Source organism: Camellia sinensis, chromosome 10 (assembly GCF_055761805.1).
Source record: "Camellia sinensis isolate YWXY chromosome 10, ASM5576180v1, whole genome shotgun sequence".
Taxonomy (NCBI): domain Eukaryota; kingdom Viridiplantae; phylum Streptophyta; class Magnoliopsida; order Ericales; family Theaceae; genus Camellia; species Camellia sinensis.
In genome coordinates, this window is record NC_138970.1 from 160,705,112 (window position 1) to 160,717,452 (window position 12,341).

Here is a 12,341-nt window from a genome sequence, read left to right on the forward strand (position 1 = left end):
TACTATTAGTAAATTATGCATTATTATTGTACCAAACTAATAACCAGAATTGTTCCAAAAAAAAAACTAATAACCAGAAACTACCTAACAAATAGTGTTTCCTTTTCTAAGCAAGGAAACTTCATTTGTGCAATTATATGAGAGATGCAAAATTGGAAGAAGATATTCCATGTAACAGGTGTTCCATTCTGGATCCCTTTTCCTTTTCACAAACATGTGTAACATGTGGAACCTACACATATGTTTGTTAGAGGGAGGGTTGCAGTACTGTGGGTGTGTTACATCTCTGGTATGATATTTTTTTTTTGGAAAATGCCTCCGACCCCAGTGGGGTGCTGGGGGGTCGTGCGTGTAGGTTCCTGATTGGGTAAAAAAAAAAATTGTTTTTTTTTTTTTTTTCCAGCCAATGAGGTCGTGCTACGTCACTGGGGTCGGACCCAACTGGGAGTATGTAGCATTGTTCTTTTTTTTTAATCCAAAATTAGAAGCTAGGACAGTCTTTTGTGGTGTGAAGGGGAGTGGGAAATTGTATTTCAGTAGAATAGTGGCAAAAAGTTTACATTTTTATAATTGCGTATGATGCAAATTTATTTATGTTCTTGGGTTCAACTCTTCACGTGTGTTATAGTTATACCCCAAAAAAAAAAAAAAAAAATCATTTATACTATAATTATTTTACGACTGTCCTATCTATTTATAATTTTTCTTTTTTTTTTGGACCCTTATCAATCCCATTTTTTTTTTTTTTTCCTTTGATACCTACCATAATTATATGAACAAGACTATGGTATACATCCTTACCTTATAATTACAGAAGAACATAATATAATTTCATATTTTTTGAGTCATAACTAAAAAAAATAGAAATTAAAAAGTTATAATCAAACACAAAAAAGTTACAACCAAAATCTCAAAATAATGTTATAATTAAATAATAAAATTAGTCATAACTAACAAAAAATTTCTGAATTTTTAATTTTTATCAATTTAAACTATAATATTTTAATTTATTTTCAATCTAAATTATTTGTCTATTTTCGTTAAGTAAAATTAATAGGAAAACTAAAATACCATTTTCCCATCATTTTTAATTAATGAAAATAAACTGATAGTTTAGACTGAAAACAAATAAAAAATTTAAGATTTAAATTGACAAAATTAAAAACTCATAATTTATTTTGTCATAAAGGTCAAACTTTTAATTTTTTTTTAATTATAATTTTTCTTAAATTATTATATTTATTTAATTGATTACTAGAATTTAGTGAAAGAGACCTGAGTAGTGTGAGTTGCGTAGTTTTCTTACTTTTCAGAGATGTGGATAGAGTTAGTTATAAGTCTTTTGAATATAAACAATGTTTATTAATAAATAAAACATGTTTGAATATTGTATATTGACTTCTTATGATGTTAATAGAGGTATTATTCTCATCAAAGTTAACCAAGAGGTCTTCCTCTCAAAGTGGGTCTTCTCTCTATATCTTATTTACTTTTCTTCTTCTTTTAAAAAATGATCGTATCATAACACATGCTCCACCACGACTTTGGACTCAAAATGTTCAAATTTCTTAACTTTGGTATTCTTTGTTTTCCATATATGTCTGAAGGGGTTAGGAGAAAACTACTTCAGATATGAATTGATTTTAGTAGCAATCAAGCAAGACAACATCACTTTGTAAGAGAGCATCTCATCCATTAGGCTAATTTTTGGCCTTGACTAAGGCTGTGTTTGGTTGGAGGATTGAGAAGAGAAATGGAAAATGAAAAAAGAAATGCAATCCCACTTTTTGTTTGGTTAAAATAGAAATCACACAGTGAAAAGAAAGTGAGAGGAAAATGCAATCTCACTTTTTATCTTTTGGGTTCACTTAGGCTCTTTTCTTTCTCCATCTCCCAACTCAACCAAACATAGTTTGGAATTTGAATCCTACCAATTCTTTCTTCTTTTCTTTCTATTTCCCTTTCCCTTTCCGGTTCTCTCATCAAATCCTCCAACCAAACACAATCTAAAGGAATTTTATGGGAAAATCTCAAAGTAGTCGCACAATTAGAAAATTTTTATTTTTATTTTTATGGGGTGCAAGTCTCTCTTGTATTTTGTGCAAGTCTTTTCCTGCGTTTAGTTTTAGTCTTTATTCTGGATCAGACTCGCACTAAAAAGGTTTTCATGTGTAGTAACATTTTTAGATTGTTCTAATAATATGCAATTTGCCCAAAGTTTATTTTACATCTTCCTGTGAACCACCTTTATAGCCCATACCCTTCAAATTACTTTTCATTTGCCATAAAGCCAATTGAACCCAAATGTTCCTCTAGATTCAATCCACACACAACAATAAAGACAATACTAAAACCAGAAATTTACTGTCCACAACTTTGTTTTCACATTTAAGGACAAAGGGTGATCTTTTTTTCACTTCCCCAATCAACCTGTCCCACTCCATATGCTGTGTCATAATGGTTGTGAGAAGAAAAGATAGATGATGGGTAAAGAAGAGGGCTCTCTTGCTAGAGACATTGGTGGACAATACAGCACCACAAAACATGGATGTGAGAAAACAAGATGTACATTAAAATACATGTGAATAATCGAACTCAATCCGCATTACCTCATAATGGCTTGTCTTAAATTGCGTTGTGGATACACATAATTGCAAATAATCAAGACTCCAGCTTAGGGAATCTTGTCTCATTATCAACAAACTTGCAAAGTATTATGTTTCACATGGAGCCCAAAAACCATATGAGCAAGTCTAGATGCAATCATCAAAAGGAAAAGCACCAAGAGAGCAAGAATGATGCAAAAGGGCCTCCCTTGTCTAGTATAAACAGATAATAAGCCAAGGGATGGAATAAAAATGGGAACAACCAAAGTCCCTACAAAATGATAGACAAGGCATGCTCAAGCCCTTTTCAAAGGAGAAAATTCACTCCCCAAACAAGCACTACATCATCATAAGAGCAAAGAGGGACTAAACTAATTTGAATGAAAGATAAACAGAAAGATGAAATAATTGTAGAGTTAATTACATCAAGACCCTCCTTCTGGAGGGAGAAAGTGATACATTTTTAAAGTTGAGAGGCCAAACTGTACGAGTTCATAGATGAGGGGCATAAGATAATATTCGGTAATAGTTTAGGGGTCTTGGTGTTAGGATATGGGATCTCGCCCAAGACCTTCCAGAAATCATGCAAAACAGAAAAACAACCACACACATGAATGAGACAATATTTAATGTGGTTCGGCTTCAATGCTTACATTCACGAGAGAGTAACTGTATTCACTATATAATAGAGATTACAAAGAGATTTAAATGGAGGAGAAGATCTCTCTCATTCAACTCCCACTGAGCTCCCCCTCTCTCACAGAGGGAGCTCTCCTCTCTCAAATAGAAGGACTCTCTATCTCACTCTCACATCTTCCTTCCCTTGGTTGCTCACACTTAGCTCACTCCTCGCCCTCTCTATTTATACACCAAGGAGGGAAGGAGGTTGGCAGACACATTCTGTACCAAATCCAGCGCCTCTGACAGCCACCCGCATGCGCCATACTCCGCCGAATTCGGTGCCATCTTCCTTGACTCCATTTAGCTGCCTTCACATGGAGAAAGGAATCACCCTCACATGGGATGATATCCAACACTTGGAGTAATTAACTCATAAGTCCAGAACACATATAGTCACTGAAATTACAAGAACTATGAGTATTACTATTTGTACTAGTTTGTTTTATAATTATGTAGCTATAGCAATATTGCAAAACAGTAATACTTTGCACCCAGAAAAGTGTCCAAAAGACATTTAATTTTCTCGGAACTTTTTGTAGGTATTTTTCTGATCGTGAAATATTCACTGTGAATCTTATCTGCTCTTACCCTCAGTAACACAAAAGACATGAGCATCCTTTATGGAGAGAGACAAACAACCGCAAACAAAAAGTAGGACATGAGCAGATGGCCTCTTGCCACCCTCACATCCCATCTCACTGACCTTATAATATAAAAGGCCAAAACACAGTTGGGTTTTACTGTAAATTTCACAGGGAAAGGCTGCCCTTTGTTGATGACAAGACAGAGAATTAAAGGTGCTCTCATAATAATGGAGAAGTGCAGTGGCCTTTCCTCTAACCATTTGAGATCGAGGGTCTTATATTCTTCCCTGTTTGCATGGTGGGCCTCATATGTATTCCAATTCAAAAGCTGCTTTATATTTATGAGGGAAACAGACAAAATAAATGAGAAGATATTATCAGATGTGAGGTCTGATGAACAGCTGAGCAGCTCTGGTTGATTCATTATTTAAGAACTTGGTTTGTATAGTTGGTGAGACAGATTAACCTGTGCTTTGCACAAACACTTTGTCTCATGATATATTGAAGGCCAGAGACTTGAAGGTGCAAGGATTGCCAAGTGGGTTTTGATTCTATGCGCAATTAAGAGATGGGTTTCTTTGTTCTTTTCATGGAAGGATCATATAGAGCAAGAGATATCATTGGGTTTTCAGGGTGAAGAGAAGAGGATTGTCAGTTGTCTACAAACAGAAACTGAGGTTCTGCTCCTACTCGAGGTTTCTACCTTTTGTTTGGGTTTATTTACTGTTCTTTTAGTTTGTTTCTCTAGTACCAGTAATGGAGTCAGCCCTTGGAGGTTCAGAAGAATGTGGCAGCAGTGAGTCTGGTTGGACTATGTATATTGCCTCCCCAATTCATGGAGATAGCAATTATGAGTATGATGATTATGATGATCTTGGCACTGATAAAAAAGGAGATGACAACAATGATGGTGATGATGATGATGATGATGATGGTGATGATGATGAAAGTGATGATTCTATGGCTTCAGACGCCTCTTCTGGACCAAGCCATCCAGAACTTCCATATGGAAGTACAAAGGGAAGTCGTGTATTGGGTCATTTTAAGCTTGAAGATCAGAGTAGGGGTTCCACAGGCAAGAAACCTTACAAAAAGGGGAAGAAAATATTTGAAAAGAGGACGACAAAAGCAGAGAAGGAAGTTCCCGGCAATAATGCAAAGGTAAGAAGAACCAACAAGACGGAGAAAAAATAAAAAATTTCAAATTTTGTTAAAGATATGCTCCTAGATTGGTTTCATAGTGTTCTTCATCGCATGATCTTTGGCAGGTTTCAGAAAGAAGAGCACAATCCATGCCTAAAAGTTTAGTTGGAAGGTTGAATCAAGAAATGTGATTGACAGTTAGATAGCACATGCATATGTGGGATGTACAACTGTGTTTTCATGTATTTTTATGTAACACATGCATAGTTTACGTATTCTATTGTGTAGACGCCTGTAAATGTATGTGTACAGTGTGGCAACATTTATCACATAACTTGCTTCTTATTGGTATTATTATAACTTAAAAGATAGAGAATAGAGTATAGAGGTAAAGGGCAGTATAGTGATTCTGATTTTAGTTGTGGTTTTTATGATGATCTCAGTTCTACCAAAAAGAAAGAGACCTTGGGGAACAATTAAAAACCTTTTTCATTCACAGAATCACAGATCACAACAGAGGATACTGATAAATATACTACAACAAAATAATTTAATGAAAAAAATAAAATAATAGAGACATAATCTACTCTTTAAATACTCAAAACCGATGTTCAAAAGGTGATCAAATGACTCAATTTAGAGTCTGCAATCTTGACAGATGAAATCTGTCTTAATTGAAATTTGTTTACTGGCAGAGCCCATTATCAACTATATGGGGACTAGCTGCATGAATTATACTTTGCCAATCCACTCGATCTAGAGCAGTGTCTTCCTATATCTCCTTCACCTCACCCATCCAACTGCCTATTTTGTCAGTTATGCACAGTTGTGCTACATTCTTTCACTCTATCTAACAATTTTAATCGCTCAGTCAGGTGTTTTTTTATGTTTTACCTGTGCTGCTAAAATAGCCAATGTACTGGTAGCCCCCAAATAGATGTGCCAAAATATATAGACTTTGAAGAGGAAATTTTCTCACTGATTGGTGCAGTTCTCAAGGCCAGCCATTAGCATTTTGATTGACATCGGCAAGTACCAGTCAAGGAAAAATAGCAAGAGAAAAAGAAATAGAATAGAAGACTCAAAATATATATGTATATATGTAAAACTATTGCATTCATACAATCTAAGAAAATAACTGGAATGGAGTGCACAAACACCTAATCCCATAAAATTGTAATTTTTACTTGACTTTGTGGGTAACAATTCACCCTCAGAAAAGGAAACCCAACCTGAAGGCATAAATAATTCACTCATCTGTTAGGATCCAAGCAATAAGAAACACAACATGAGAAAGCCTTTCCTATTGTTCAGCATGACTGTGTGCCACTGCAGCACATTGCTTTCTTTTATGAAAAACACTTTAAAAATTTATTTCGTATTTCGCTTGGACTCATTGATGTTAAGATCATACCGCTTCTGGGAGATATCCTAGCGATAATGTGATTCAGGAGGAATCTATGATGACTGAAGCTGTCACCACCCAACCCCGGTGTTTAGGGCTGATTCGCAACTAGCTAATTAATTCTAATTTTAATAACGATAAATTACAAATATACCTTCTGAGGGTTTGGTTAAAATACGAATGGTTTTCTGTGATTTGGAAAATTATAAATACTTCATTGTCAGAATTTTTTATTTAACAGAATTAATTGAAAAAGTGAAATTTCTAACTGTTCACCTATATAATAATAAAATTATGTGAATTATTAATTGAAATAAAATTTTAACATTATTAAAAACTGTTAATTAACTTGATGATTTATTAATAAAATGATCTATTTGTTATGAAATTAGAAAACTTAGGGGGCATAATGTAATTTCTAGAACCACTGGAGGTAATTTGTAATTTAAGTAAATCTCAAAGGGTGTGTTTATAATTTACCTTTTTAATAATTTAAGTGACGCATGTAGAGGCAGGATAAAGTAGTAAAGAAATTACATAGGTAAATAAATAATCGAAATACTCAATAATTTTTATTAAAGAAAACATTCCTCATGTTTTTTATTTATTTTATTGATGATCAGACAATTATTACAAAAATACAACATGTCTGCATTAAGTCTGTGCTAGCCTCACTACACGAGGTTACCACTTTTCCTTACATCTCATTAGGGAACAACTATAAGCATATAGGAAAATGAGAATTATATTAAGAGTATATGATACAAAATTATCATGAATAATTATTTAGGCTAAAACATTTTACATTATTTAATTAGAGTTCATTAATAATTTAAATAACAAAAATGAATTTCAGAATATAAATAGAATAGTCATAACCACGGTACAGAAAGAAAATCAGAACAGAGGTCACCGAAGTAAAAATCAAAACAGAGGTAAATGGATCCATGACAAACAGAGGAGGACCAGTTAGAGGCCAATGATTATTTAAGTTCCCTAAGACATGAGACTCCCGTAGTGATTCTCACAAAAATAAATGTTTATATACTCATTGTCTAATAATTTCAAAATTTCAAACAATCATATCCATAAATTTTAATTTACGCAAATATGGTTCATAAAATAATTACCATAATTAAAACATTAATATAATTTATAAAACACGAATTACATATATAATTTATGATAACTCAAGATATATGTAAAATATTTTATATATGTAAAATATTTTATGATAATTTAAAGTATAATATTACTCACCTTAATATTAATGCCTAATTTAACTCTCGTTTACTGCACCCAACCGTTCTTATTTTTCGTTGTTTCCAACTTACCAGCCCTGCTCCCTATTTATATTGAGGCAAGCTGTGACATCTATACATGAGGATGCCAGATCATGACACGTTGCTCTGGACACATTCTTATCCATTAGGTCAAGTCTTTATCCATAAGACTTAACATTTATCTCCAATATTTGCTTAGCTTTAGGTTTCATTTCACTTTGGCCCAATTTTAGGTTTAATTTCATTTTGGCTCAATTCTTAAAATAATTATATACCATCTTTTTGATAGGACATAATGACTCTCTAATTAAATTACATTTTAGCACATATAACTATTAAATTAAATATGTATTGCCCTAACTTCCGGGCTATTAATAAATCAAATCAACCTTAAATTTATAATTGTAGATAACTCATAATCTTAAATATACAAATCGTCTCCATAAATAATTAACACAAATGTCTCCAAAATATAAATTATACAAATCTCCAAAAATAATATATAGTTGTGGGCTAAAAAATCTCCAACTCAAATAATCTCTTTAGAACTTTGAATCCGATCTCTACTAAATTCCTCTGCATCTGAAAAATAAATTAATTCGGGAAGTATACAATACAATAGGAATAACAAGGCTCGGACAGAGGATAAATCAACACGGATCTAACAATTACACAACAGATTAGATTCGATAATCAAGCAATTTACCAAATTGCACAAACAAATCAACTCGACATATGATAATTACCCAAGACCAAATACCCGGTCCTACTTGGTATATGACCAGTGACCGGCCTCACCCGCCTCACCCACCTCACCCAAGCACAACTGCTTATCCGGGCTATTAGTCCAAGCTATTAGCAAGGTCCACTCAATCCATGTACGAAGCATTTTCACGTCATTTAGCCAGACAAATCAACACTAACTCTACAGAACAACTTTACAAAATTTATCAAATGATCAGGATGATCAAGAGGATAACAAATTTGAAGTAATTAAAATAAACTCTTTGCAAAGAGATTTAAAGGAATCATATTGTATACCACTTGAATTACCTCAAAACAATCTCCTCCGCCACTAACACTCGAATCTCGATATTTCTTCATGGATCTCCAAAGTCTAAGCTATAAGATATGTAAGGTTTCACAAAATCTACAACTCTCCTATATGAAAATGCTTACTCTCACTCTAAACGCTCTTGATCCAAACTCAGTATTTCTATAATTTAAGAGAGAACAATATGTGAGAGAGAGAGAGAGAGAGAGAGAGAGAGAGAGAGAGAGAACCAAAGGCATAAGATGATGGAAAAAATGGTTTCAAATTATAACTTAAATAATGGTAGGCTACTTAGCCTCCAAGAAAACTTGGAGCCAAAGAAATGGGAAAAAAATATTAAATGAAAGGAAAAAGAAAGGACAAAGAAATGATGGAAAATAAAATAATAAAAGATTATTTACTTGGAGGGAAAGAAAAGAGAATTTGCTTGGAGCGAAAGAAAATAAACATGGCATGGCACCCATGTAGATTTTGTTTGGAACTCATGTAAAATAAAATAAAATAGAAAACGTAAGAGATGAATAAAATACTGATAACAATGAGGTGGAGCTAAAAAGAAACAAAACAAATAGAGAAAATAAGTTAGGTTCTCATCTAAAAATCTCACCACCAAACTACCATCAATACCTCTCACTAAAATATTAATGCATCAAAAATATGGGGTTTCACAAAATATTATATATATATATATATATATATGTTTTGTTGATATTAACGCGGTGTTAAAATTAATTAATCATTTGGGGTGTCACATTTCTCTCCTCCTAAATAGAAGTTTGTCCCTAAACTTGTCGTACCTTGGTTTTAAAAAAGATGTGGGTATTTGGCCCGCATTTGATTTTTAGTTTCCCATGTTGCTTCTTTAACCCATTGATTTCTCCATAAGATTTTTACAAGAGGTATAAACTTGTTTCGGAGAATCTGATCACGACGGTCAAGAATCTGCACTAGTTGTTCTTCATAGGAGAGATCTTCTTGAACTTTCAGGTTCTTATAATCGACAACATGCTCTAAATCTCGAAAATATCGTTATCACATGTCAAATAGCCTCTATAGGTTTAGTATCATAACCGACTAGTAATCCTAGGATTACCGAAGGCCTCTGAAACAAATTACCCAAAATAAAGGGCTAGCAGAAGCAAATATACAAAATACAATGTCCATAGAGCTATGCAGACATATGTGGAACAAAAAATTTCAACTTATATACATATATGATGTCATCACCACATCTGCCCCACATCTTCTTAAATACAGATAACCCAAAATGGGATTTAGCCCAATATATAGAGTACACAAAAACTTGTTCAGACATAAACAAAAGAAAATAAAAATCTTAAAACTTAATTCACAGAGTCGACCGCTAGAAATATTTCGAGAACCTCCTCGGGAGGTATATAGGTTGGTCGACACAAAACAGATCCAAGCAGCAACTTAGGCCTGATTACGCGCCTGATCACCTATATACATAAATAATACAGTGAGCTGGAGCCTAGTAAATAACAATAGAGTAAAGGTTTTATGAATGATGTCCATAACAAATTTAGAAATCAAAGTCCAGTTCAGAAATAGATTTATATTCATATCAAATTCTCACAGATAATCATACGTAGTATATCCAATAGTGCTAACAGATGACTCATGATTACATGAGATGGTACAGATGACCCATAAAGGGACCAGATGACCCATAACGGGATGTATACAAAGCAGATAAATAGTTATGCATAACCAACCCTGGTACCAGGCCATATAACAGATATCATATGATGCTAAGGATATCACGAATTCATTTCAGAAAGTTGGACAATCATTCATTTAATCATAAAATAGCATTTCAGAAAACAAATCATAACGTATCATTCGGAAAATGCTTAAAGTTGAACATAGTTTTACAGAGTTATTACTCACAAATGGCTCTAGTAACAGAACAGATATAGCAAATAAATCAGACGAACTATGGCGCGTGACGTAGGCTCTCAATTCTCTTGAATCTTAGCAATTCCTTGTATGATTCTTCCAATTCTTTCAGTTTTCCAAGCAATTCTTCCTTTTTAAGCTTTGATCTCAATGTTCTCTCTTCTCTCCATCTCTCTACATTTTTGTTGAAGGACATGATGAAAATGAAGTGTATATAAGGCTTCTAGAATCAATTAGCCTTATATAGACTCAATTAGTGAAGAGAATTAATCCTTGATTAAGCTAATCAATTGGCATTATTTTATTCTACTTATTTGATTCCGAATCAAATTTTAATTAAATCTACCATGAAATTCTAAAAATCCAAAATAACACATAAACTTAAACAATTTCATATTCAGATGCCAATAAGGCCTTCAATTAATAAAACAAAGCAGAATTATCGACAGATATTCTTACGACCGACATATATATACACAAATAACACATAACACATGCAATTAATGTAGGATTTCATCTTAAGCACTTATTAAGCATTCTTAATCATGGCTTATTAGCTAATTACATATTGAGGTTGTCACAATCGTCGAAGCATCAAAACGTGGAACACATTGTGGACATTAGACAGTTCAAGTGGTAATGCAAGGTGATATGCCACAGGACTAATCCTTTTTAATATCTCGAATGGCCCGATGTAACATGGGTTTAACTTTCCTCGATTTCCAAATCGGATAACCCTTCTTGTTGGTAAGATCTTTAGGAAAACATGATCTCCTATTTGAAATCCCAAGTCTTGTCTCCGTGTGTCTACATAGCTTTTTTGGCAGCTCTGGGCAGTGTGAATTCACTGTTAGATGAGTTGAATTTTATCACTAGTTATTTCCACGATTTCAAGGCCTAATAAATTTCTGTCTCCGATTTTCGTCCAATGTAGAGGTGATCGACACTTGCTTCCATACAGTGCTTCGTAAGATGCCATTCCAATGCTTGCTTGGTAACTGTTGTTATAGACAAATTTCACTAAAGGTAAGTGCTTATCCCAGTTAGGAATGGCAATTTGAACTAGACTCGACAGGGACCTGCCCCCCCGACCTTGATTAGAACAATTTTTTCCCAAAAAATACCACCGACGGGCTGGAGATGGTATTCAAAAATGAATCCTGGACAATTTTCAGGCCGGGAATAGTGATACATTCCCCAGCTCCATTCCCATTTTCATCCTTGGTTCCCTCTAATTGAAATTAATATTATACCCCTCTATCTATTCATATATATACCCCTCTATTATACCCCTTTGTCACTCTTTCTCTCTCTCTTCCCTCTACTCCCTCTCACTCTCTCTTTTCTCTTCACAGCGACATAGCCACCGTCGCCTCCTTTTCCACGCCATTGTTATTGTCGCGATGCTAGAGTCATCGAACCTTCATACTCCAGCGTCGGTTCCCTCCGCCATGGTAGATCTGAGCAAACGTGAACAAAAGTTATAGACGTTGTCGGCGTTGATTCACTTTCTCTCATACCTCATGTCGTTTTCTTCCGTCGTTCATCGCTACCGACACACTGCATAATCTCTTTACTCAAATCACACTCAGATATAGAGATCTCAGATCTGTTTGATGACATATAGAGATCTCAGATCTATGTTAATGATACACACTCAGATCT

The 12,341-nt window shown here is 34.0% G+C and overlaps 1 protein-coding gene and 1 long non-coding RNA gene across 2 annotated transcripts; one reads left to right on the forward strand and one right to left on the reverse strand.

The window, feature by feature from the left end:
- Nucleotides 1-3,215: 3,215 nt before the first annotated feature.
- Nucleotides 3,216-7,760, reverse strand: LOC114268188 (uncharacterized). Its single transcript, XR_014342825.1, has 2 exons — nucleotides 7,680-7,760; nucleotides 3,216-3,683 (listed from the first exon to the last, which is right to left on the reverse strand). It is a non-coding gene; the product is annotated as an uncharacterized LOC114268188 (long non-coding RNA).
- On the forward strand, nucleotides 3,679-5,365 carry LOC114268187 (uncharacterized). The gene is made up of 2 exons (XM_028209299.2): nucleotides 3,679-5,032; nucleotides 5,140-5,365. The coding sequence occupies exons 1-2, from the start codon at nucleotides 4,628-4,630 to the stop codon at nucleotides 5,203-5,205; spliced, it is 471 nt and encodes a 156-aa protein (XP_028065100.2). The 5' UTR covers nucleotides 3,679-4,627; the 3' UTR covers nucleotides 5,206-5,365.
- Nucleotides 7,761-12,341: the final 4,581 nt, after the last annotated feature.